Below are 26,826 nucleotides of genomic sequence, written 5' to 3'. Positions count from 1 at the left end.
AGTGCTCAGGAGTGGTGTAGTGGACACAGGAAGAGGAAGTAATAGAACCAGGGGAGAATGGCAGCTTGAGTTCTCCTCTGGGTTTAGGGAAAGATACTGGTGTTTTGGGATCCTTTCACCGCCTTGTCTCTGGTCCGCCCTGTGTTGGAAAAGGCAGTGTTGGCCTTGGTGTGCCTCAGTGTAAAACGGGTGTGAAGTTTCCAGAAGGGTCCAAGCCCCCAGGCCTGTACCTTGGGGCGGACATTGTGGTGGCCCTCATTCATGCTTGTCTTCCCTCCCCACTACCCAGACGAGACCCTCGGCTCTTTGGCCAGCCCTTCCTCCCTGCAGGGCCCCGAGCCCCACGGCTGGCGCCCCCCAGTGGACTGTGTCCGGGCCAATGAGCTGTGTGCAGCTGAATCCAACTGCAGCTCCCGCTACCGTACACTGCGGCAGTGCCTGGCAGGCCGGGACCGCAACACCATGCTGGCCAACAAGGAGTGCCAGGCGGCCCTGGAGGTCCTGCAGGAGAGCCCGCTGTATGACTGCCGCTGCAAGCGGGGCATGAAGAAGGAGCTGCAGTGCTTGCAGATCTACTGGAGCATCCACCTGGGGCTGACCGAGGGTAAGCCCGGGTGGGGCCTTGGCGGGGAGGTGGTGGAGGTGGTGAGGGGACTGAGGTGGGGCGTATGGTGGGCCAGGGGTTCAGAGGGAGGACTTGGTCATGAAATGAACTGGACAGCTCTCTGCCTGCCAGGGGAACCTAGAACCCAGGAGAAGTAACCCCATGATCTAGGATGGCTGCTGCTGTTAGAGAAAGCCAAGAGAGACAAAAAAGGAGGCAGAGTGACAGCGGGAAAGGCAGAGAGGGCAGGGTGGTGGGAAAAGGAGAAGGAGGGTTGGAGAGATGAGCAGGGGCTGGGGAAGAGGAAGTAAACAAGGACGGTGTGATGCAGTAGCAGGAGAAGATGAGGCAAGAGTAACCAGACAGATGGGAAGTGGGAACTAAGAAGAGAGAAGGGGCAGGTCACGTAAGTGCAAAACCATGCTGCACAGAGAAAGCAAGCCCTGGCCCTCCCAGCTGCCCAAGGAGCTGAGACCAGGGGCTGGTCATCCTGTGCCTGTCCCTCTGGCTCCTGCCTTCTTGCTCCCAGGACACCTGCCTTTTCAGGCAGCTTCCTGATTCCATGGCTGGCCTAAGCACCTTCTCCAGGCCTTTGAGCTGTGTGTGGGCAGCAGGTCCCACACCCCCTGGTGCACCTGCCTCCACATCCCAAAGCAGAACCCTGTAAATCCCTCCCCTAATGACTTCCCCACCCCACCTCTTTCCCTCCTCAGCTGGGGTATGGAAGGCTTGCACACACATTAGGAGGACTGGTCACCCAGGTCAGATGTTCATTTATTTATTCAGCAAATATCTGTTGAGAATTTACCATCTGTGAGGCATTGTGGGAACAGTGGAGAACAAGCTGTGTGCAGCCTCTGCCTTCATGGAACTCATTGTCTGGGGATGCAGATAAGTAAGCAGCTTCTGTAATTTGGTGGTGTGAGTACTATGATGAAGAAAGCACAGGGTGCTGTGGTAGCACATAGGAGGGGCATCTAATCCCTTAGGAAATCTCAGAAGCCTTTCTGGAAGGGGCAGCCTCCAACCTGAGACTGTTGGAGTTACATAGGTGAAGAGGTATAGGAAGAATGTGTGAAGTACAGGGAATAGCATGGGCAAAGGCCTGGATGTGAGAGAGTTGAACCCATTTGCACAACTGCAAGTAATTCAATATGAGTAGAGGGTGGAGTTGGAAGTGGTGATGGAGTGAGGAGAGGTGGGGAGCAGTACAAGATCTGATGGTCAGTAGGGAGCCCTGAAAGGTTAAAGCAAGATGATCAGATGTGCTCACATCAGATGTGAGATAATCAGATCTATGCTTTGGAAAAAAGATTATGTAATTCCAATGAAGAAGGACTGTTAGAAGGCCACTGCTGTGGAATGATGGCAGCTGAAGCAGGAGAGTGTAGGAAGAAAAGAAGATGGAGCTGAGAGCTATTTAGGAGGTAGAATCAACAGGTCTTAGTGACTAACTGAAGGTGAGAGGGTGAGGGGAAGAGAGGAGTCAGAGAGGGCTCCATGTTTTCTGTCTTTGGCAGCTGGGTGAGTGACGGTGCCCTTCACAAGAAGAAGCCAAGGTTTTGAGTGGGGGTGGGCAGGGAAGATGATGAATTTATTTTGGGGCATGTACCCTACAGCCAGTTGGACATGCACGTTTGGAGCTCAGGTGAGAAATACGGACTGGAGATAGAGATTTAGGAGTTGACATCCACCTTTAACTGGAGCCAAGGGAGTGGGTGAGATCACACAGGGAAGTTGTGGAGAGTGAGAGGGAGGAGGCAGGGGCAGAGCCCTGAGGATCATCTGACATTTAAGGATGCTTGCAAGGGTGACTGAGAAGGTACTGGAGACAGGTAGGAAGAAAACCAGGAAAACAAGGGATGAACTCCTTTTCAGAAGGAAGGAATGCCAACAGTGTCAAATACTTTAGGCCAAGCAGGAAGAGGATTGAAAAGTGTCCCCAGTGTCCTTGGGAGAGCTCCTTAGGTGACTGGCAGGAGCAGAAGCCTGGTTGGGGAGAGAACGGGAGCCCAGGAATTAGGAATGGTGAATATGGACAACTACTTCTAGAATTTTGGTATGAAGAAGGGAAAAGGATGATTTTTTTTAAAGATGGGAGTGGCTTGAGCAGTTCAAATTCTGGAGGAGGGACAGGAAAGATGGAGATATTAAGGTGGAGAAGAAAGAGGGATTCTCTGTAGAACAGTGTCCTTGGGGACAGGAGAGAGTGGACCTAGAGCATGAGGAGGGATTAGCCTTAGATCAGAAGAAGAGCACTTCCTTCAGGGTACTGGAAGCGGGGGAGGAGACTGGGATGCAACTGTAGGTCTGGAGGCAGGAGAGAGAGGGATTCCTGACCTGGGGCTAAGATGGTTCAAATATGCCCTGAATATAGGAATAAGATGTGCATATGATTATTAACAGTATTACTACCATTAATAACAAAGCAATTCCTCATAAATCAGGTGGCCACTTCTCCCATTTCTAGCTGCCTTGATTCCTAGAACTAGAAGTGAGCAAAGAGAGGGAAATTACTATCATAAAGCACACGCGTTTTTTCTACATGAGACAAGAAGCTGTCTTCACCTAGAGCCTGACTCTGTAGTGTACAAGAAATTAAGACTTCTGGCTCAGTGAGCTTGGTTGTTTTGTTCCGTGTTTTCTTTCTGGCAGCCTTCAGTTTCAACCCAGGGGAGATTGGGCAGCAGGTTGGGCTTGTTCCTGGCTGCAGAAAGGACAGGGAAAGGATGGAAGTAAAGAAAAGCCAGGTGGGAAGTCTGGGCCTTTCAGCACAAACAGCCCTTCACATCTCAGTGGTTCTCTCTTGCATCATTGCTTCAGAGCACAGAGGACTGTGATAATCTGAGCCTGAAGAAATGAGGTGTCCCGACAATCACAAAAGCATGAGGTCCTGTGCATTTGTGTTGTACACTGCTGTGTAGTTTTCAAGGCCCCCAGGTAGCACAAATGGTTTGTGCTTGACTACTAACCTAAAGGTTCGCTGTTCAAACCCATCCAGTGACTCCGTGGAAGAAAGTCCTGGTGATCCTCTTCCGTAAAGATTACAGCATTTGAAAACTCTATGAAGCAGTTCTACTCTGTAACACATGGGATCGCCATGAGTTGGAACTGACTCAATGGCAACCTGTTCTTGGTTTCATTTCAACCTAGTGCCTGTGGGATGCCTGACTGGAGAGGATTCATTTCTGGTTCCAAGTCTGTAGATGATCTATTCATTCATTTATTCAGCAAACACCTGTTAAGCACCTACTATGAATGAAGAAACCAGAGTCCTTATGCTGGCCAGTTTACAGGCTGGAAGACCTTTCTCCTAAGCCTGCCTCTAAGAAAGGAGACCACCTGCCTTTCTCCTTCCTTAGGAGCCTGCCTCTTTCCCTGGGGGATTCCAAAAACCCTCTGACTGGGTCTTAGGGACCAGAGATAGTTCCTGCCCAGAGCTGCGTAAGGGGAGCCAGGAGGCCTTTGGACAGAAGATAATGCTCCTGTAACTGACAGGGTCTACCTGAGAGTTAATTATTCATGGCCAGGGTTGTGAAGTTTCCCTGGGTGGGGGGCTGCAAGTACTTCCTCCCTATTCCTTAATCACCCTTAGTAACCTGGCGTGGGCTTGAGGCAGAGGGGAGGGGAAGAGTCACTGAGAAGAGATGCTTGCATAGGTTTGCATTTTTCCTTCGATTCTTGGTTTCTCCTTGGCCCCTGCTGATGGGCGATTCGCTGTTGGGCTTTGCTCCGCCTTATTTCTCTACCTGAGGCTAAGCTCGTGGTCTACATGCTGAGGATCTCAGAGTGTAGTAGGTGGCAGTGGAGGAAGGGGAGGGGGCTGTGGCAGGAATGTGGCCCTGGAAGATGTGACTGCTGAGTTCCTAGACAGGCTGAACTACAAAGGTCCTAGAGATCATTTGGTCCCACCCGCTTGTTTGGTGGGGAAGCTGAGGCCTAGGGAGGTAGAGTGGCTTGCCTAGGGACACACAGCAAGCTGGTGGCTGAACCCAGGCTAGAACCCAGGACTCCGTAACTCGTTATCTAGGTCCGTTTTCACTGCCCTGGGGAAGATCCCATGGCCTTGGACCTATTTTCCTTCTCTGTCGTCACCACCACCATAACCAGCAGTATTTACACAGTGGGCTGTTGCTGTTGGCTGTGTGGGGTATTAGAGACCAAATTTCTTGGTAACACTGAAATTCATGATCACCCTGGCCCTTTGAGGAGCATAGGCCTCTCCCTCAGATCCTCCCCAGGCTGTGGCCCTGGAATCTGACATCCTTGATCTGGCTTCAGCTTGGCTGCTGTGGTGCCTGAGTGACCCTGGACTTGGGATTTCCAACTGGTGAATCTTGCTGCAGGAGCAGGTGACATGTGTTGACTTACAGAGGATGGGCCCTCCAAAATGGCCCTGGAAGATGTTTCCCCCAGAGACCCTTCAGTCAATCAGACCGACTTACCACCCCCATGTGCATAGGTACACTAGATGCAGGATCGAGGACAGACCCTGCTCTGGGAGGATCCATTCAGCTGGCAGGAGAAGACTTGAGCTGTGAAAAATTAAACAACAATGGTATCTTGTTTAAGAACAACTTGGTTTCAATAGCACTTTGTAATTTTGGAGATAGTATTCATAGTTGTTAAGAACTTGAGCTCTGACCCACTGCCTGGGTTTAAAGCCTGACTCTGCCACTTCCCAGCTGTGTGACCTTGGGCAGATTCCTTAGTGTCTCTGTACCTGAGTTCCTTACCAGTAAAACAGGGATAATAAAACCTATCACATAGAGTATTTGAGGATTAAATGAGCTAATATATCTAAAGAATTTTCAATAGTGCTTTCAATAGCACATGGAAAGCACGATAGAAAGTTATTTTTATTATGAAAATGGTTCCCTAAGGCAATACATTTACATAATACAAAATACATTTGGCCCCAACAAATAGTAATGGTTGGTAGCCGCTCCACAAGGAGTTTCTCGGGAGAGTATAAGTGCCAGTGGGTGGAGTAGAGTACATCGAGACTGTACAGCCTGTGATAGCCCTAAAGGCTCCAGGGAGAAGGTGGGATTGGAGATAGGCTTTAAAGAGTGAGTAGGATTTGAATTAGGTCGGTTGGCAAATACCATTTTGGCACCTACTGTGCAGGGCTTTGTGGGCTGTAAGGAGTGCTCCTATGAGGTAAAGTGAAGAGTGGAAGCCATTTCTCCAAGAGGAAGGACACTGTCCTCTGGGGGCCTGTACCCTTTTCTGGAAGACTGTCGGGTACAGCAGACAGACTCCTTATTCTGTGAACAAGCAGAGGGCTAGTTGCATCTCAAGGAGCCTCTTACAGGAGGTTCCAAGGCTGCGCTTCTGGAGGAGTGAGTGATCTCTTCCAGCAAGTGGTCCCCAGGAGTCTGCCTGTCCATAGGCTCTGGGCACTGGACGGATAGAAGATCAGTGTGTGAGGCTGTGGGTCATCACCTGTCTCCCCGCCCCCTCAACACACACGCACAGTCTGAGTGATCATCCGTTGATTTTTCCTCACGGTGCTGTCTCAAGAGGATATTTCCTTTTCTGTTGAGGCCTTGGCAGAGGGGGCGGGATTCTTGATGAGGTGCTGGTGGGGTTCTCCAGGGCAGCGTGTGTGCTATTTATCTCCTGCCATTCGCTTGCACTTCCCTTTCCTGAGCCTCTGATGTACCCCTAAGCCATGGAGAGAAGGTCTGATAAGCTGCAGACAGGTGAGGAGTGCAGGTAAGGTGTGCAGGAGGAGGGGTGAGGCAGACAGGAGCTGGGGAGCAGGCTTCCCAGCCAGCAGGCCTTTAGCCCCTCTGGCCAGATTCTTCTGGTGACATGACTGGAAGCAAAGAGGAAGTTATTACCTCCCTTAAGTGGCCTTGACGGCAATAGGGTTAAGTGGCCTGGGGAGAGAAAGTGTGATGTGGTAGGAAAGCATACCTGTGCGAGGGTGAGAAGGCCGATAATCTAGTTCTAGCTCCTCCATGAATAGCTGTGTGACCTCAGGCAGGTTGCTTCACCTCTCTGGGCCACCTCATAGGAAGTCATACCGGATGACTTTGAAGGGCCGTTCCAGCTTGAAAGCCTATGATTTGTACCTGGCCTTCCACAGGGTATCATTGTTCCACCTCTCCTGTGCCTTCTTTCCAGAGCATTTAGAAGAAGGCTGGTCATACAGGGAATGACGTGAAAGAAGAATATAAGTTCCGACCTACTCTGGGAGAACGTCTACTCTAGTTGGAGGGAGAAAGCCTTCCCGTATGAAATGTTAATCATTTCACTCATAAATTACCCTTGCATAATACTTTTCACTCTGGGAAGAGCTTCCCCATCTTCCACCTCCTTTCACAGCACAAACCCCAGTAGTGGAACTTTCCTCAGGCAGTTTTGCTATGTGTCCCAGGAGTGCTGTGGATAGGAGGAGCCTGTGTCTGATGCTGGTTCTCTCTTCCAGGTGAGGAGTTTTACGAAGCCTCACCCTACGAGCCGGTCACCTCCCGCCTCTCAGACATCTTCAGGCTTGCTTCAATCTTCTCAGGTAAGTGGTCTGTGGTGTGACTTTGCCCATCAGCCCCTAGCACCCAGGCTCTCCTCTTGTCCCTGTGGTAGATAGAGCTCTGGGCTTGGACACAAGTGTCCTGGACTTCATTTGGCTGTGCTGTCCCCAGCAAGTCCTTTAGTGTTTCTGAGCCTCATTTGTAAAATGGGACCATAACACCTGCCTCCCTTGGTTGTTGTATGGAGTAAAGCATTTATGGAAATTGCTTAACATGATGCCCATCATGTAGGAGGTTCTTGAATCTGAAACCTGATGTCACTCTCCTATTTTGTCACTCATCTTGCCCTGCTGGTTCCTTCCCTCCAGTTCCCTGACTCTTCTGCTTTGGAGCTCTTCTTTTTGCGTCCAGTTGCTTAACCTCTTTGTACCTTAGTTTCCTCAGTTATGAAATGGGAGAGAATAATAGTACCGTCCTCTCTGGATTGTTGTGAGGGCAAAATGAATCAGTGTCCCGTGAAGGGCTCAGCATGCTGCTGGGCACACGTAGGCATTCAGTAATCGTTAGCTGTGGTTCTTCGTATTAGGATTACTGCTGTTCATTCTGCTCCAGGTTTTCCCTTGCCATGTCCCCCTCACAGCCCTCTTCCTCCGCTGAGGGTTCTGCTTCTCCAACCACCCTGAGGGAGAGATCTGAGGGAGAGTCTCTGATCCCCAGGCCAATGCCCACTCCTGGCCTGCTCTGGGAAATGAGAAGGAGTGATGCTGAGCTCTAGTTTTGCTTGCCCCAGTCCGTGTATAGGAATAAATGAGCTTTTTGGTTCTTCCTTCTTGGCTTTGTTCCCTCTGGCTGTAGGGAGACCAGTGAGCTGAGGGCAGCCCTCTCCTTCTCAGGTACTAGGGAGGGGCTTGCACATGGGGGTAGAGGTGAGCTCTTCTTGGAGTCACCATTGGTGCTCAAGGGTAGCCAGAGTGGTGCTTGTTCTCCAGGATTTGTGAGTACAGGGCCCCAGCCCCTAGGTTTACAGGGAGTTTCATGGCAGTCTTGAAGCCTTCTGAAGTTTCTATTATTCTAAAGCAATGTTTCTCAACAGCAACACTATTGACATTTTGGGCTGAGTAATTCTTTGTCATGTGAGGCTCTTCTTAGCTGCATCCCTGGCCTCTACACACTAGATACCAGCAGCATCTCCCACCACTTATGACAACCAAAATGTCTTCAGACATTGCCAAGTATCTCCTGGGGGGCAAAATCATTGCTGGTGGAGAACTACTGCCCTAAACTGTAAAATCAAAGACCCTCCAGTGAGACCCTAGTCCTTTCAAATGAACAATTCTCTTGGACAGTGTTTCTCAACTTTGTTTTTTCATTATCACGTAACCCTAAAGAGAAAAATTAATTCTCCTTAATGAAAGAAATGAAATACTGAGGAATAAAATTTTGCAGGTAAGGTTGAATTTTGGAGGGCTACTAACCATTGTAATGTTCAACTTTTTCTTGCCTACCCAAGAGCCAACTTCTGCTCCCTTAGGGGTAACACCCCTACTGTTGAGGATGTGTACTCTAAAGGATTGAGATGGGGGTAATATGTATGTCCCTGGTAGGGAAAATCTTGGACTCATTGGCAGAGGGTGGCCTTCTGAACATGCTTGTGGGTCCTGTTGGTGGTTAGGGGGTTGTGATGATGAAAGGAATGTTGAACAGCCTGCCCTGGGCTCTTACCCTCATAACCCCTCAGTTGGGTAATAGCAGAGGCACTGGGCTCAGAGCAGGCTCCCATCCTGGTTCTGCCTCTAGTTACGATGATACCTCAGGCAGTCTTGCCCATCTGACAGGGCTGGACAAGATGATTGATGGACTGGCTAAGGTCCCATCTAGTGCAGATAATTCCAATTCTTGGATTTCCTGATTAGTTTTGAATGGAAATCCATTATGTTATACTCCTTTTGATGCAGTGTTCTGGGACTGAGTTGCAGGCTAAGAACATCATTGGCATGTAGATGCTCTGGTGGGGATGCCCTGGTGACCCCAAAGGTACCCATTTCCCACTCTGCTGTAGCTTAGGTGTCAGCTGGGTACTAATGCACGGGCAGGTGCCATTGAGGTTACTGCCAATAAATAACTTTTGCCTTGTCCTCTGACTATTGGAGATCAGAGGCCCTCACCTTTGCCCAGGCCCCTGCTGCTTCCTGGAGTCACATTTAAGTATCTTGCTAGCAGAAAATCTTTCCTTAATGGACTTGACACTCTGCGGGACAAGGATGTTGACAAGACAAATGAGGAAATTACTAGGTCTGTAACTCACTGAACAGCTCTGTTACCTGCAGCCCAGAGATAACTGGGCCCCGTAGAGCCCTCAATCCCTGTGCTCTAGGGACCACTTCCTACTGTGAGAGTAAGGCTTTGGGGTCTGTGTCAGTTAAGGAAACTTGGACACATAGCTGGGTAGGGGGAGGACCTGGCCCCACCACCAGGAAACCAAGTGGGTCATGGTGGGGGGTACAGCAGAAAGAAGGCTGGAACCAGGGAGACCAGGGTTCTGGTGCGGATTCTGCCACAAATCAGCTGTGGGACTATGGGCAGGTCACTTCCTTGCTCCAGCCAATGCTTCCCAACATTTTTCTCATTAGAAAATGATAATATTGTATAGCATACTAGGGTGGACAGAGGAAGCTGCTTAACCAGCTTAGAGCTCAGGCCATTGCAACCCCCCTGCCTGACTGGCCTGTGGGCTAAGGGATCAATATCTGGGCACGTATAGAACCCATCTGTGGCACGCTGGTTGGGAAGTCCTGGCCTCAGTGATCCAAGATCCTGCTCTGATGGTATAGGATTATAAAGCTGATAAGTCTGCAGTTCTGTAGGATTGTATGAAATCAGGTGGGAAGCCCCTCCCCACTTCCACACACCATATTTGGCTATTTTCTGCCCCCTTCACTATTCCTGGGTGGAAAGCCAAGGACTCTTGGTGTCCCTCCTGTTGGCCTACACTATGCCCGGAGTGTGACACCAGGGATTTGAAGGAGAAGGGTGCTGTTGTATCTTTAGATCTCAATTCCTACTGTCTCTTTTCCATCTAATATCTGAGAATTTGGGACCCTGTTGTAGGGGACTCCTGGAATGTGTGGTGTTGTTCTTTATCTCTTGCCTTGTCTCTTTGTTGAGGTTGTTGGAAACTCCCACTAGGATTATGTTGGTAAAGGAAGCTTCCAGGATTCCTCTAAAACCTTCTGACAGCCAGAGGCCCTGGGGGAAATGTGGATCACCGCCCCCCCTGCCTTGGTCCTATCTGACAGGCCCTGGGATCAGTAGGGTCTAAATTCCTGTGTCCAGTTAGTTCTGAGTCCAAGGCCAGGAGGAGAGAAGTCTGGCTCCATCCTCAACCACAGGGACAGTGATGCTGGAGGCATCCAGATGTCCTGCCCCAGCCTTACAGGTGAGAAGAGATATTTAATTGAGAAGAGCTGAGGTTTGTCCTGTTTCTTGCACAGAGGCAGCCTGATGTACTGGAAAGCCTTGAGCCAAATGGTCCTGGGTTTGAATCCTTGCTTGGTCACTTAAAGGTGTGTGGGTGTGCAAATCTTGAGCCTTATTGTGACCTTTTAGAGCCGTAGTGCCTGTAATTGTAGAACACAGATGAGATACCTACATGTAGGGTTGATAAAGAAGATTTAATGAGAATGGATGTGTACATAGTGCCTGCTTTGTGGCAGAGTCTGTACTAGGTTTAACATAGTCATTCATTCTCTCCCCTGGAGATGCTCAGTAGAAGTGGGATGTCTTCTTGAGGGGATGCAGGATTTGGAAGAACCAAAGTTGAAAGTTCATCCCATTCCCAGTCTTCCATGAACCTGTGAATATTGAGTCCCAGCTGGTTGCATCTGAAGAGGCAGGAGAGGACGGAACAAGGCAGAGAAAACAGAGAAAAGATTCTTAGGGCAAGAAAGAGATCTTTCCATACAGCCATGGTAGTCAAAACAATCTGGTACTGGTACAATGACAGACACACAGACCAGTGGAACAGAATTGAGAAACCAGACATAAATCCATCTACCTATGGACAACTGATCTTCAACAAAGCCAAAGTCCATTAAATGAGGGAATAGACAGTCTCTTCAACAAATGGTGCTGACAACACAAGACATCTGTCTGCAGAAAAATGAAACAGGACCCATACCTCACACCATACACAGAAACTAACTCAAAACAGATCAAAGACCTAAATATAAAACTGAAAACTATAAAGATATGGAGGAAAACATAGGGACAAAGCTAGAGGCCCTAATATATGGCATAAATAGAATACCAAACGTAACTAAAAATGCACACAAGCAGAAGATGAACTAGATAACTGGGACCTCCTAAAAATTAAATACTTAGACTCAACAAAAGACTTCTCCAAAAGAGAAAAAAGAGAACATACAGATTGGGAAAAAATTTTTGGCTACGACATATCTAATAAGGGTCTAATCTCTGAAATTTATAGAAAACTTCAGTACCTCAACAATAAAAAGACAATCCAGTTAAAAAATGGGCAAAGTATATGAACAGACACTTTACCAAAGAAGACATTCAGGCAGCTAATGAACATATGAAGAAATGCCCACAATCATTAGCAATTAGATGCAAATCAAAACTACAATGAGATACCATCTCACCCCGACATTACTGTCACTAATCAAAAAAGCAGAAAATAACAAATGTTGGTGAGGTTGTGGGGAGATTTGAACTCTTATACACTGCTGGTGGGAATGTAAAATGGTATAACCACTAGCTTTTTGAGTTTTCTCAAAAAGCTAGAAATAGAAATACCATATGATCCAGCAATCCCACTCCTAGGTATATACCCTGAAGAGGTAAGAGCTGTGACATGAATAGACATATGCATACCCGTGTTCATTGCAGCATTATTCACAATAGGAAAAAGATGGAAACAACCTAAGTGCCCATCAACAGATGAAGGGGTTGACAAACTGTGGTACATACACCCAATGGAATAGTATGCAACAATAAAGAATAATGACGAATCCATGAAACATCTCACAACATGGATGAATTTGGAGGACATTATGCTGAGTGAAATAAGTCAATCACAAAAGGACAAATATTGTATGAGACCATTATTATCAAGTAACAACAAAAGGTTTACATGCATAAAAAACAAAAAACAAAACAAAACAAAACATCCTTTGATGGTTACCAGGGATGAGAAGGGTTAGGAGGGAAAATTACCAAATAGATAGAAGACGTGTGTCAATACTGGTGAAGGGAAAGGCAGTATGCAGTATGGGAGAAGTCAGCACAGCATGACCAAGGCAAGGGAGGACACAGGATCGCAAGAATAAAGGGCAACTATGATAACTACTGTAGCATAGACAATTCTGCAACAATAGTATTAACAAACAATTTACAATCTAATTTACAAATAGATGCATAGGTAGATAGATATGCCAAGAGGTGTGAGAAGGCATAAGGGAGCATACCCACTGGCAGATACAGGTTTGGTGGTGGATATTTCTACACACATGACTTAGGTGCTCCTCATATATTAATATAGACAATAGAGCACACACGGGGCACAGTCAGGGAAGCCTCAGACATAACCAAACACCTTGTGGGATGAAGTTCCTAGACTCAAAGGCAAAGGGCCGTAGACTCGAGGGACATCTAAGTCGTTTGGCACAACATAGTTCATAAATACAATGTTCTAGATCCTACTTTGGTAAGTAGTGTCTGGGGTCTTAAAAGCTTGAGAGTGGCCATCTAAGATACGACTATTGGTCTCTTCCCGTCCGGAGCAAAGGAGCGTGAACAAAACCAAAGACTCCAGAGCAATTCGTCCAAAGGACTGATGGACCACATGAACCACAGCCTGAACGATCCTGAGACCAGAAGAACTAGATGGTGCCTGGCCACCACTACTGACCTCTCTGACTGGTATTACAAGCGAGGGTCCTGGACAGAGCAGGAGAAAAATGTAGAACAAAACATCAAATTCACAAAGAAGACCAGACTTACTGGTCTGATGAAGACTGGAGGAACCCCCGAGACTTGGCTCTAAGACACCCTTCTGACCTGGAACTGAAGCCATTCCTGGAGACCACCTTCCAGGCAAATAATAGACAAGCCCCTAAAATACACAATAATACCCGAGAAGAGTGTGCTTCCTTAAAACAATCAATTATATAATATCAAAAGGGCAATATTTGCCCAAAAGCAAAGATGAGAAAGTAGGAAGGGGTAGAAAATCAGGATGAAAGGAAATGGGAAACCCGGGGTGGAAATGGGGAGAGTGCTGACACATTGTGGGGAATGAAACCAAGGCCATGAAACACTTTATGTACAAACTGTTGAATGGGAATCTAATTTGTTCTGTAAACTTTCACCTAATGCGCAATAATTAAAAAAAAAAAAAAAAGCAATCTTTCGGGCAGAGGTTGCTGAGGGAAGGGTGATATGGATGTGCACCTGAGTGGAGAGCAGGGAAGAGGAGGTGCTCCTGCACAGCAGGGGAGGCTGAGGGAGGTCAAAGTGAGGATGAAAAGGACTGGGAGGGCCAGGCAGCGCTTTCCCTCACAGCACCTGGAGCTATACCTAAGTGACAGAGAGAAGCCACAGGCAGATGGCCTCTGCTGTCAGCAGGCGCTGCCTCTGTATTCTTGGTGTGAGGTGAGGTGGCCTCCAGGGTCTCTGGCATCCCATGCCAGCCTTGCCAGAGGCATAGGCACAGGGCATATTTATGGAAACACATTTTTTCTTTTTCTGTAGCTGTAAAGAAACTTAGAAATCTTCTAGGCCCACTCCCTTCACCTGACAGAAAAGGAAACTGAGGCCTACACAGAAGGAAGGTGATACAGAGATAGACCAGGATTCATGTCCTGGTTTCACCACTTCCCTGTGTGTGGCCTTAAGCAAGAGATTCACCTCTAAGCTCCAGTTTCCTCTTGCACAATACAAGACCTAGGGAAATATCTACCTTCTAGGGCTTTTTTTGCAAGGATTAAATGAGTTAATGTGGGTAAGTGCTTAGCCCAGTACTTAGCATATTGCACGAAAATATGTTAGCTATCTAAAAATTAAGTGATGTCTCTCCAGCATCAAATGACCATGTGGCAGAGCCAGCCTAGAACCTGGCATTCAGGAAATGGCTGGATGCTCTTTTGGTGTGAATCTGCTTGGTGCAGACAGCTGCAGTGTGAGGTGACTGTAATGTTCAGATGGTGGTGGGACCACAGGGCTCAGGGGAAGTACTGGGCAGTGGGAGTACTGTGCTACCCTATAACTGGGTAGGAATACATGGAGGCTAGTGAGGAGGCCTGGGCTTGCTGGCTTTTCATGGACTGGGGAGGTGCTTGTAGGTAGAAGTGATGGGCAGTGTTTGCATTGGTTGACCAGCAAGCTTCTGGGGTGGGCCATCTGTCTGGATGGAGCCAGGAGAGGGCCAGGGATGTTCTTGTCAGAGGCTCCAGTGGTCTCCTTTTTGGGGGGTTCAAAAGAGTAGAGAACCAGTGATCAAACCCTATCCCTGCCAAGAAACCTTCTAGATGTTCCCTGTGAGATGAGATCTGTCCTTCCTGCTGGTGCTGTAGCACTTGGTCCTTTATCGTGGTGCTCACTCGCCTGTGTTGGCTGTGTGCGTGGCCGTGGGTATTGCTTTCTCACTGTATAATGCATCTATTCCTCTCTGTACTCTCCCTGGTACCTAATATATATCCACAAGAGATCTTGGAATAATGGATGTAACATGGACTTTGAGGCCTGCAGGATCTAATTTTGAATCCTAGCATTGTCATTATCAGCTATATTATCTCAGGGTGGGTCACTTGACCCCTTTGAACCTCATTTTCCTCATCTCTACAGTGGAGCTGTTCAGGGCCGTTGTAAGACTGGCAATGATACATACACAGCGCCTCACACGGGGCCTGGTGCACAGGCACACGCTAGCGATGGTACTTGTTAACACTGTCTGGGGACTGGAAGGAGCCAGTGGTTCCGTGTAGAGATGTTAGACCTGCACAAGGAAAGTGTCTTAGTCATCTAGTACTGCTGTAACAGAAATACCACAAGTGGATGGTTTTAATGAAGAGAAGTTTATTTCCTCACAGTCAAAGTAGGCTAAAAGTCCAATTTCAGGGTGTCAGCTCCAGACTAGCAGCTTCTTGGCACAGGGACCCCTGTCCAAAGGATGCGCTCTGCTCCTAGCACTGCTTTCTTGATGGTATGAGGTCCCCCTGTCTCACTGTTCACTTCTGTCTTTTATATCTCAAGAGATTGCCTCAGGACACAATCCAGTCTTGTAGATCCAGTCCTGCCTTACTAACACAACTGCCACCCATCCTCCCTCATTCACATCATAGAGGCAGGATTTACAACATACAGGAAAATCACACAGTACCAGGAATCATGGCCCAGGCAAACTGATATACACATTTTTTGGGGGTCGTAATTCAATCCATGACAGAAAGGTAGCTAAGAGGCCCAAACAATTGTGAGGTGTCTTAAGGTGCCGTATCTTAAGAGCATCTAAAGTTCAGAGAAGGGGTAGATCCTGGGCCAGGATACTCAGTAAGTGCTTGATGGAAGAGGTGGGGTTGGAGCTGGACCTTGGAGGAACATTGCTCTGTTAAATAAACATGTGTTTATGTTTAATATGTTCCAGATACAGTGTAAGACACTGGTGCGTTAAAATGAAGCAGACCCATGTCCTCACTGTCTCATGGGAGAGGCCGACTTAGAAATCTACTAGGTGGTGTTTTGTTAGTGGAGGTGTATCCCAAGTGCTGCTCTGAGAGTACAGGGGAGGCAGCTGCTGGCAGTGGCCAGGGAAGTCTTGGAAGAGGAGAAAGTGGGAGCTGGGACGACATTCCTGGCAGGGTCACGGCCCAGAGGCTTGGCTGAGCTTGGGATGATGGAAGAACCACAAGCAGCTGTGTGGCTGGAGCCTAGAGCCTGGTGGGTTCAAAGGACAGTGAATGGAGACCCTTTTGGCAGATGGGAGAGTCGCTTCTCTGGAGTCTCCTCTCTGGGCTGGACCTTTGGGCACTCCTGCCCTGGACTTCTCTGTGATGGAGCCCCAGGTGACAGCCTGGTTAGGAGGGGCTGAGATGCTGTGGGTGGGAGAGAGGCTTAACCCTGGGCTCCAGAGTTAGTCAGTCCCTCCATGAAAATCACCTCAGTGGCCCTTCTGGGGGCTGGGGGCAGGGACTGGGCCTGGCTTAGCCTTGGCCTCATCCTTTGGCTTCTGTTGGATGCCAGGGGAATTCTCTTCCCTTTCCTGGGCCTGCTCCCTAGTGCACCCGTAGCTCATCAAGGAGCCCCCTCCCCCCATGCCTGGGTTGTTGAGTGGAAGAATGGAGGGTATGGGCTTTAATGTTTTGGGGGTTCAGGCTGGTGCCTCTCAGAGTCCTCTTTCTGAGGCAACCCCTGTGATGAGGTAGAGAGGGAGGGGGTTGAGGGTGGAGGGCAGGGAGAGAATTGAAGGAACAGGCAGCCTTGCTCCCTGCCCCCCTTCATGGTGTCTCAGGCGATAAACTGCTTATCCTCAGGTTGTCTCCCTGAGCTGAATGCAGAAGCATGTTATTTAAATTTCAAAATCACATTCTTCTTCTAACAGCTGTCAGAGACTCTGAGTGTCAATGAAAATTGGGCTTTAGCTGCAGCTCTGCCACCTCTTACACCGCCCCTTCAGGGAGAACTCGTCTGATGGCCAAGGAGAGGGTATGGGCGTGCGGTGGGGAAGGAGAGAAGTGGGGTGTCGAGGTACATGGACTCAGGACACCAAGTGACTGTCACATGCTGACCCGTAGTTGGGATCAGCTGGAAGGGACCAGTTTCCCCACCAAGGGATGCCAAGGCATCTGCAGGGGAACTGGAGAAGTCAGCATTTCTCCTCTTCTGATTTTATTTTTTCTCTCTCCCCATCAGTGCCAGTGACCTCAGGCTCCTGTCAGTGGGGAGAACGCTTTACTGACACTCAGATGTGAACAGGCTGTTAGTGACTTCGTGTTTGGTTGTCTTTGAGTCCATGGAAAATTTGTTATGAAAAGAACAGTAAGAGAATGACATTTAACCCCAAGGAAGGCTTTTTAATGGTGGAATTTCAGGTGCCATGGTTGGGAGATTTTTTTTTTTTGATGAGGGTATTTTCTGGTGCCCTACAAATAACATTTTCTAGGAAGTCACCTACTTTCTTCTCTTTCTGTAAGACAGGCTCTGCTAGCAACCGGAATGTGGGGTGTTCTTGGCTAGACTCTTTCTGCTCTTTATTAGCTTTTGTGATGCTTCTCGCAGGATGCTTTCCTGGCTAAACCATTAACTGTACCCACTCTAGTTGATCCTGATATAGAACAGGATTTGAGTAACTGGACTGGAAATTTTCCTCCAACCATGTCTCTCAACTTATTCCTTTAACCCCATGGGAGTGTGTAGGAAGGAAAATGTCTATGAGAGGGGTTCGCCTGTGTGTGTGTGTGTGTGTGTGTGTGTGTGTCTGTGTCTGTGTCTGTGTGTAGGTGGGGGGTGCAAGTGTGCATGGTACAGATGGGATGTGTGTGGTGTGTGGGGGAGTGGTGGCTGTGTGTAGGGGGTGGTATGTGTGTGGGTGTGATTATGTATTTTTGGCAGTGACATCCTGTCTGCAAGTGGATAGGGGAGGAAGGAAGTGAGGGAGGGAGAAAGCTTGAGTGAGAAAGTAGAGTTAGGAGATGTGGCTCTTCCCTGTCTCAGAACAGAGTCCCAGCTATTACCCCTCAGGAGAACCACCACTACCCTCAGCCTCCTTTTCTCATCTCTTAGGGAGGCTCTGGGGATAGTGGTACAGGGATGAATACAGAGGGGCCAGTAGAAGATGGGAAGGTCATCTTTGCTTGATAAACAAAAATTTTGTTTTTTCCAGTGGACTTGACCTTCGTATGTGTGTGTTTTGGGAATTCCTACAGTGTGGAGGTTATTTCTTTGAGCTCTAGACACTTAGGTGTCCTCTCTGCAGAAGGAGTGCTTGAGAGTGTGTCTGTGAACCAAACCCAAACCAAACCCATTGCCGTTGAGTGGATTCCAATTCATAGTGACCTTATAGGACACAGTAGAACTGCCCCCTAGGGTTTCCAAGGAGCAGCTAGTGGATTTGAACTGCTGACCTTTTGGTTAGCAGCTGTAGCCCTTAACTACTGTGCCACCAGGGCTCAACTCATCCCCAAATAGTCATTGAGCACCCCTGTGTGCGCTGCCCTGTTCTAAGTGCTGAGGCTACACCAGTGGACGAGATAGAGGAGTTTGCCACTCTTATGAAGCTTCTGTTCTATTAGCCAGAGACAGAATAAAAAACAGAAAACAAGCCAACAAACAATTTAAAATGTAGGATAGTGATGAACGCTAAGTAGAGAATTAAGATGGTGATACAAAGGTGACTGGTGGCAACTTTTGATTTGGAATGCCTCTGAAAGAGATGACGTTTAGCCAAAATATGAATCACAAGAAGGATGCAGCCATGTGAGGATCAGAGGTCTGACAGAAGGAGCAGTAGGGAAAGGCCCCAGGTGGGGACACGCATGGTGGAGGGAGGAAGCTAAGGAAGCCATTGTGGCTGGAACCCAGGGAATGAGGTGGAGGGGGTCTTATGGAAGATGTGCACAGAGGCAGCAGGGGCCAGATCATTGAGACACTGTAGGCCAAGTTGAGGAGTTCAGATTTTGTTTTAAGAGGGATGAGAAACCTTTGGAGGATTTTACAGTTGAGTAGCACATTATGATTTATACTTTAAAAAAGATTATACTATTGTACTTTGTGGAAGATGGATCATGGGGAGGGAAGGGGTATAGATAAAAGTGGGAGCAGGGAGACCAGTTAGGAGGCTGTTGCAGTGGTCCAGATGAGGGATGATAGGAGGAGAGATGGAGGGAATGGATGGATTTGGGATATATTTTGGTGGTGGAGTTGGAGGCTGGAATTAAGTATAACTCTGATATTTGGGGCATGAGCAGCAGCCATGGCATTTACTAGGATGGAGAAAACGAGGAAAGGAACAGGTTGGGGAGGGTTGCAGAAATCAGGAGTTCTATTTTGGCCATGTTAGAGTTGAGATTTCAATTAGACCTCAACCTGGAAATGCCAAGTAGACAGAAGTAAAGCTGGAGTTCTGGGGAGAGGTCAAAGGAATATAGATTGAGGGTCATCAGCATATAGATGGTATTTAGAGCCATGGAACTGAACAAGGTACTCTAGGGAGAATGTATAGACGGAGAAGAGAGGAAGGTGGGGGCTCTCCAAGCAGAGGAGGAAAGCTAGCAAAGGAGACTGAGAACTAGGACCAGAGAGGTAGGGGAAAACCAGGTGAGGGAAAAGCAGGTGAGGAATGTCAGGTAAGCCAATAGCAGTATGCTTTCAAGGAGAGGAAGTGGTCAGTTGTGTCAGATGCCGCTGAGAGGTCAAGTAAGATAAGTTTAGAGAAGTAACCATTGGCTTTGGCAACATGGAGGTCATTAACGATCTTGACTGGAATATCTTCAGTGGAGTATCTTTGCTGGAGTGTTGGGGTTGGAAGCCTAATTTAGGGAGGATCAGAGAGAGAATGTAAGGTGAGAGGGTGAAAACAGCAACCATAGATAGCTTTTTCAAGTTTTTCTATGAAGGGAACAGTGAAATAGGGTGGCTGCTGGAGGGGAATATGAGGTCAAGGGGAAGTTTTGTTTTTTGTTTTAAGGTAGGCAATAATGGGGCATGCTTGTATACTGTTGGGAATGATTCATTAGAGAGGGAGAAATTGAAGGTTTGGAAGAGAGAAGGGGTAATTGCAGGAGTGATGTCCTTGAGCAGGTGAGAAGGAATGAGTCCAGGGCACAAGTGGCAGGGTGGCCTTTGAGAGTGACAGGGACCCTTCCTCCCTAGTAACACAGAGAAGGCAGAATTGGGTATACAGGTGAGATTGGTTGGTTACTGCCTTGGTGGGAACATGAGTATCTGTCCAAACCTTCTATTTTCTCCTAAAGTATGAGGCAAATTAATCAGCTTAGAACATGAGGTGAGGAGACAGAGGGACAAGAAAATGTGGAATGACCATTTTAAAATGGCATTTGAGACTTGAGATCAGGAATTTAAAGTGAGGTAAGGCAGCCTGGTTGTGTGTTTTTGTCTAGTGACGTTCAGCTGATCAGGCACAGGCCCAGGATTGGAGGGTAGTTTGGTTTAACCAGAGTTGTTGGTTAGTGAGAATGGTAGAAGAAGAGAGGGCCTGAGAAGTTAAGGGTATTTGCATGAGAGGGATGGTAATGGAGGCCAGAAAGTCTAAGCTGAGTGAGGAGGGACATGAGGACATGGGGATAGGGAGGATGATTGCGAGGGAGCAAGTGGTTGGGTCAGTGGATTAGCGGTCTGGGTGAGGCTGGGAGATTGCTTAAGTGGAAGTACCAGAGAGGGAGCTGAAAAGTGAAGGGATAGTGGTTAGAGCTTGGGATGTTTCATGTCAGTATTTCAGGGGTGATGTGGTTGTCAGTGAAGGCAAGGACAAGGGTATGGCCATGGCAGTAGGGAGCTGAGGGGTTAGAAAAGAGATCATTGGAAACAAGAAGGCAGATGAACTAAAGGCTCTAAGTTGCACAGATCATTCTTGTTGACATGGAAGTCACTAGGAATGATGCCAGGGCAGGGGTGGAAAGGAGGTTAGTGATCCAGGTGTGAAATGATCATAGAGAGAGGAAAATGGTTGGGTTAGCAGATGACATCCCCAAGGAGGAAGAAGGGGTGGAGATTTGGTGGCATGAACTTCACAGGAGCCAGAGTTTTTGAGGGAGGAGAAATGAGACAGAAATGGTAACGAGGAGAAAGAAGGACATGCCACCACCCCTGGGCCCTGAGATCAGTCATCCATGAGAGAAAAAAAAGAAAAATGGCCATTTTGTCCAGTGGCCACTTCTTTCAAAATCACTTTGCCAAGTGGCCAAATCACAGATTTCTTTTACCAAATTTATTGATACCAAAACTTGTTTCTTTTTTTTTTAAATGTTTTTTTTTTTATTGTACTTTAGATGAAGGTTTACAGAACAAATAGTTTCTCATTAAACATTCAGTACACATATTGTTTTATGACATTGGTTAACAACCCCACGACATGTCAACACTCTTCCTTCTCGACCTTGGAGGAATTTTTTTTTTTTTGGTGAAAATCTACATAGCCAAAGATACACCATTTTAAAAATTTCTACATGTACAACTTAATGACATCGATTACATTCTTCCAGTTGTGCTGCTATTCTCACTATCAAAGGCTGTTTCTTTTAATTACTAGTAAAGCTTTTAGAAATTCACGATGGATGGTTTTTGTGATTCATGGTGAATAATTCCCATTGGTTTTGAAGATTTTGGTGACTGGTCCTCCTAGCTGAATTGGAAGAAATACTCAATTTTTTTGGAGGCTATGAGTTGATCTGTACTTCTTATGGTGAGAAAAGCATCTTTAATAATTAGCAAACAAAATTTTAGCTTGTTGAGCTAAATGTCACATGAGACCATGATCCCCAGCTCTCTGCACAGTAATTTGGTCCCTCAGGGAGTTTGGATGTGTCTGTGAAGCTTCTATGACTTTGCCGTGGTCATTTGTGCTGACTTCCCCAGTATTGTGTACTGCCTTACCCTTCACCAAAGTTACGACTTATGTATTGTCTAGGCTGGGGACCACGGTCTCGGGGGACATGTAGCTCAACTGGCAAAACATGATTTATAAAGAAAATGTTCTACATCCAACTGTGGTGAGTAGTGTCTGGGGTCTTAAAAGCTTGTGAGCAGCTGTCTAAGATACTCCACTGGTCCCACCCTGTCTGGAGCAAGGAAGAATGAAGGAAATGAAAGACACAAGGGAAAGATTAATCCAAAGGACTACTGGACCACAACTACCACAGCCTTCACCCAACCAAGTCCAGCACAACCAGATGGTGCCCAGCTATCACCAACAACTGCTCTGAGTAGGGATCACAATAGAGGGTCCTGGACAGAGCTGGAGAGAAATGTAGAACAAAATTCAAACTCACAAAAAAAGGCCAGACTTACTGGTCTGACAGAGACTGGAGAAACCTCGAGAGTATGGCCTTCGAACACCCTTTTAACTCTGTACTGAAGTCACTCCTGAGGTTCACCCTTTAGCCAAAGATTAGACAGGCCCATAAAACAAACAATAATACACGTAGCTCAACCATGTATACGAGACCAAATGGGCATACCAGCCCAGAGGCAAGGATGAGAAGGCAGGAGGGGACAGGAAATGGGGAACCTAAGTTTGAGAAGGGGAGAATGTTGACATGTTGCTGGGGTGGCAACCAACGTCACAAAACAATACGTGTATTAATTGTTTAATGATAAGCTAATTTACTCTGTAAACCTTCATCTAGAACACAATTAAAAATTTTTTTTTTAGCTTATGATGATACCTCAAATCCTTTGTCCGTTCCCCACAAATAAAAAGTGCCGAGGAAGGATTTAGGTCAATGACATCAATGTTAAATGCTTCAATCTTGGTTATTAGTTGTAAATACAAAATTAAAACTGATGTGCCATTGTGGGAGTTGGTGTGAGAATGGTAAAAATCCTAAACGGGTGAAAAAAAAAAAAAACACCTACTTTTAAAAGGATGTGAGAGCACTCAAAAGTGCTGAAGAACATCCCTTCAAATGCGAAATAATGAAATTTAAAATTTAATTGCTAGAACCACAAATTTAAGGCTAATAAGCCCTTTGAGAAATTGGAGAAAAAATTCTAAAAGTGGTTAAAATTTGACAAAATAGAAAATGATATTCAGAAGCACCTAAATTGACTTTTTTTAAAAATTAGTTTTCAGTGAATTTGCTTTTCATCAAATAGATATTTATTTATTTATTTATTTTATTGTACTTCACATGAAGGCTTACAGAACAAATAGTTTCTCATGAAACAGTAGTACACATATTGTTTTATGATATTGGTTAACAACCCCACATGTGAACCCTCTAACTTCCTAACCTTTTTTTTTGGTGAAAATACACATAGCCAAAGATACACCATTTCAAAAATTTCTACATGCACAGTTCAGTGATATTGACTACGCTCTTCCAATTGTGCTGTCATTCTCACTTAAGATGAAGGCTTACAGAACAAAATAGTTTCTCATTTAACAGTTACTACAAATGTTGCCCTATGACAATGGTTAACAATCTCACAACACATCAGCAATATCCTTACTCAACCTTGGGTTCCCTATGACCAGCTTCCTTGTCCCCTTCTGCCTTCTGGCCCTTGTCACTGGACTACTGTACCTCGTTAGTCTCATTTGGTTTTATGGAGCTGTCCACTCCTAGGCTGAACGGTGAACCTCGGAGTCATCAAATAGATTTTTGGATGGTTGGCTTGCTTCCAAAAATATGGCTTCCCCTGGAGAGTGTTGTGGTGGCCACAGTGTCATGTTAGGGCTGACCAGTTTCTGGTAAGGGCTGGAAGTTGAGGGCAGAGTTCAGAGAGAAAGTTGAGGATATAAGGGAGCTTGTTGACAATGGACTGTCAGGGGAAGGCTTAGGAGGGCAGGAGCAGTGGGAAATGGAGTTAGTACTCTGGACATACAGAACAGTAGGGGAGGAGGGTTTGGGTCCTGTTGGATCCCTGGGTTTTGAGTGGTGATTGAGAGGACTGAGAGGCCAGGCATGCAGGAACTGGCCTGGTTATCTCTCTGGGAAACTGAGGTATGGCTTCAAACTAGATGGAATGGGACTCCTGGCCACCACTTAGTAAGAAGTATCCCCTGAAGCCAGTCCCCTGACGCCTGTTTTCTTAGGCCTTCTGAATTGAGTAGAGGGTCTTCTGAAGGTCTCCTCTTGCTCATGGAGGGAGAAACTGTGTACCCTTTTATTTTTGAGGGGCATAGTGTTGTAGAGGCTGGAGCAAAGGGCACATGGGATGGCCTCTTCTGCTAGAGAGGTGGCATGAAGGAGGGAGAATAGAGAAAGGGGGCTCTTCCCAGCCAGGTAACACATTTTTAAACAAGCATTTATTGAAAATATACTATGGGCCAGGAACGGTATGAGGCATTTTCAACTACATTATCCTGTTTAATCTTTAGCTTAGTTCTGTGTGTAGGCAGAGTAAGAAGTGTTGTATTTTCATTTTGCAGATGAGAAAAACGAGGCTGAAAGAGGTTACATAACTCATGCAAGCTTACTCTGCTAATTGGTGACCCCGCTGGGTCCTCCAGCTCCCAAGCCACTGCTGGGCTAGAGTCCCCTGCTCTTATTCAGAAGCCCAGGCATGAGCAGAGAGACTTGTCAATCTCATGAGCCTCAGACATAGGGAAAGTTTTCACTTGTTACTTGGTTATAATCTCTCACCTGCACTAGAATGTAAGCTCCAGGAAGGCAGGAACCTTGCCAGTTTTGTTCATTTCTCCAGCAGTACTTGACACATGATAGATGCGCAGTGTTTGGTGTAAAAGTAAATGAATCCCCAGAGAAGGCCTGGAGATGACCCGATGGGGGCGAGAGGTGTGGAGGTGATGTTGGGGTGGGCTACCACATGGGCAGCCTCTGGCAATCTCTTCTCCTGACCCCTCCCTTTGCATACCTGCCCTTCCAGTCTTCCCCATCCAGCCGTTCAGGGTTTATTCTACATCTCATTGTTATTGTCGCCCTGCCCCTCTTTGGCTCCTCTGGAACAACCTGGGCTTGGATGACCATCCTCATTTTTTTTCCTGTGTGTTCTTTTTTTTTCTTTTGTGATTTAGGTGAAGGTTTACAGAGCAAATTAATTTCTCATTAAACAATTAATACACATATTGTTTTGTGACATTGGTTGCCAAGCCTGCAACATGTTAACACTCTCTTCTTCTCGACCTTGGGTTCCCCATTTCCATTTGTCCAGCTTTGCTGTCCCCTCCTGTCTTCTTGTCCTTGCTCCAGGGCTGATGTGCCCATTTAGTCTCGTATACATGGTTGAGCTACATGACCATCCTTATGTTTGAAGCTCTTCTTTTGGCTTCCGTGAAACCACTTTTTCTTGATTTTCCACCCACCTTGTGGTCCACTCCTTCCCAGTCTCCTTTGCAGGAACCACTAAATTACAGAGCTCTGTCTAGCTCCTCATCTGTTCTTTATTTTCACCTTCAGCTTAGGCACCCTCATTTAGTCATGTGGCTTTCAGTAGCCTCTGATATTAATTATGCTGTTTTATATCTCTAGCCCAGATCTCTTTCCTGAACTCCGGACTCATTTATTCTTCTGCTTTTCAATGTCTCCACTTGGATAGTTAATAGGCATCTCAAACTTATATTGAAAACTAAACTATTGATTTAGTTCTGCCCCTCCTTCTTCCCTTGATGTCTTTCCTGTTTCATGAAATGATGCCACCATTCACCTGGTTGCTTAGGCCAAAAAACCTGTGAATTTTCCTTGGTTTCTTTCTTTCTTACCATTCCATATCCAGCCCATCCTGTTGGCTTTATCTCTAAATGATATGCAGAGTATGCTCACTTTCCACCATCTCTACAGTCACCACCCTAGTCCAAGCCACCACCATCTTCCACTTGCTACTGCAGCAGTCTTGTACTTGGTCTCTTGCCTGCTTCTTCTGAGTTCCATTATGTTATTGTCTTCTAAGTGCTTACCAATACTTGAAATTACCTTATCTGCATATAAGTTTATTACCAATCTGCCTCTCATCAGAATAAAAGCCCCTGGAGATCAAGGACTCTTGTCTGTCCAGTTCACAGCCAGATTTCTAGGACCTGGCATGTAGTTGGTGCTTGAAAATATTTGTTGACTGACAGCTAACAGTTTGACTATTAACATATAGGGACATGGATGCTGGGGGTGGATGAGGCAGGTATGGCTGAGAGCACTGTGGATATGTACGTGTTGCTGGGTAAATCCATGATGTGTGTGTTTGCACAGGACTGGGGTAGACTCCTTTTAGCCTGTGATGATTGGCCTGTGGTTCTGGCTTGTAGAAGCAGGGTGGGGCAAGGGGAGCTTTTCCAGTTCCTCTAAGCTCTCAGCGACCACCTGTCTGTCAGTTTGTTGTACTGTGGTGGCTTGCATGTTGCTATGATGCTAGAAGCTATGCCACTGGTACCTCAAATACTAGTAGAGTTACCCATAGTGGATAGGTTTCAGTGGAGCTTCCAGACTAAGATAAACTAGGAAAAAGGCCTGGTGATCTGCTTCCAAAAATGAGCCAATGAAAACCTTATGGATAACATTGTCCAATATAGTGCTAGAAGATGAGCCTCTCAGGTTGGAAGGCACTCAAAATACACAATGGCTGCAACAATGGGCTCAAACATAGCAATGATTATGAGGATGGCGCGGGACCGGGCAACATTTCATTTTGTTATACATAAGGCTGCTGCGTGTAGGAGCCGACTCGATGGTACCTAACAACAACAACCAAGTCCTCAGAGTCCATGCACTGGTGTGTCCAGGTGGGTAGACAGGAGCATCACAAAATGTAGACCATTTAGTTCAAACTCTTAATTTTTTCAGGAGAGGAAATGGCTGAAATGAGACCCAGAGAGGAACAGGGATTTGTCTGGGTCTCTTGTTAGAGGCAGAGACAGAAATAAGGCCCAGGTTTTCCAACTCCCAGTTGAGTGGTGGAGCTCCAGAACTTGGTTCAGGTGCTTAGTGTAGGCTCTGCAGCCAGAGTAGGGTTAGAGGCATGGAACTAGCTTGGAAGTTACTGGAAGGCAAGAAGGGAAGCTGAAACTCCTAGATCCCCATTGGCTTGGAAGTATTTCAG

At 46.8% G+C, this 26,826-nt stretch overlaps 1 protein-coding gene across 1 annotated transcript in view; it reads left to right on the top strand.

Annotated features, from left to right (window-relative positions):
- Positions 1-261: 261 nt before the first annotated feature.
- The window catches only part of GFRA2 (GDNF family receptor alpha 2), a 101,593-nt gene continuing 75,028 nt past the window's right edge, over positions 262-26,826 (top strand). Inside the window, exons 1-2 of the mRNA XM_023736674.1 lie at positions 262-604; positions 7,044-7,127. Coding sequence (XP_023592442.1) covers positions 262-604; positions 7,044-7,127 — 427 coding nt within the window. The remainder of the gene's footprint in view (positions 605-7,043; positions 7,128-26,826) is intronic.

The sequence above is a fragment of the Trichechus manatus genome, unplaced genomic scaffold (genome assembly GCF_000243295.1).
Source record: "Trichechus manatus latirostris isolate Lorelei unplaced genomic scaffold, TriManLat1.0 scaffold00090, whole genome shotgun sequence".
Lineage (NCBI taxonomy): Eukaryota > Metazoa > Chordata > Mammalia > Sirenia > Trichechidae > Trichechus > Trichechus manatus.
This window is presented reverse-complemented; position numbering and strand designations above follow the sequence as displayed.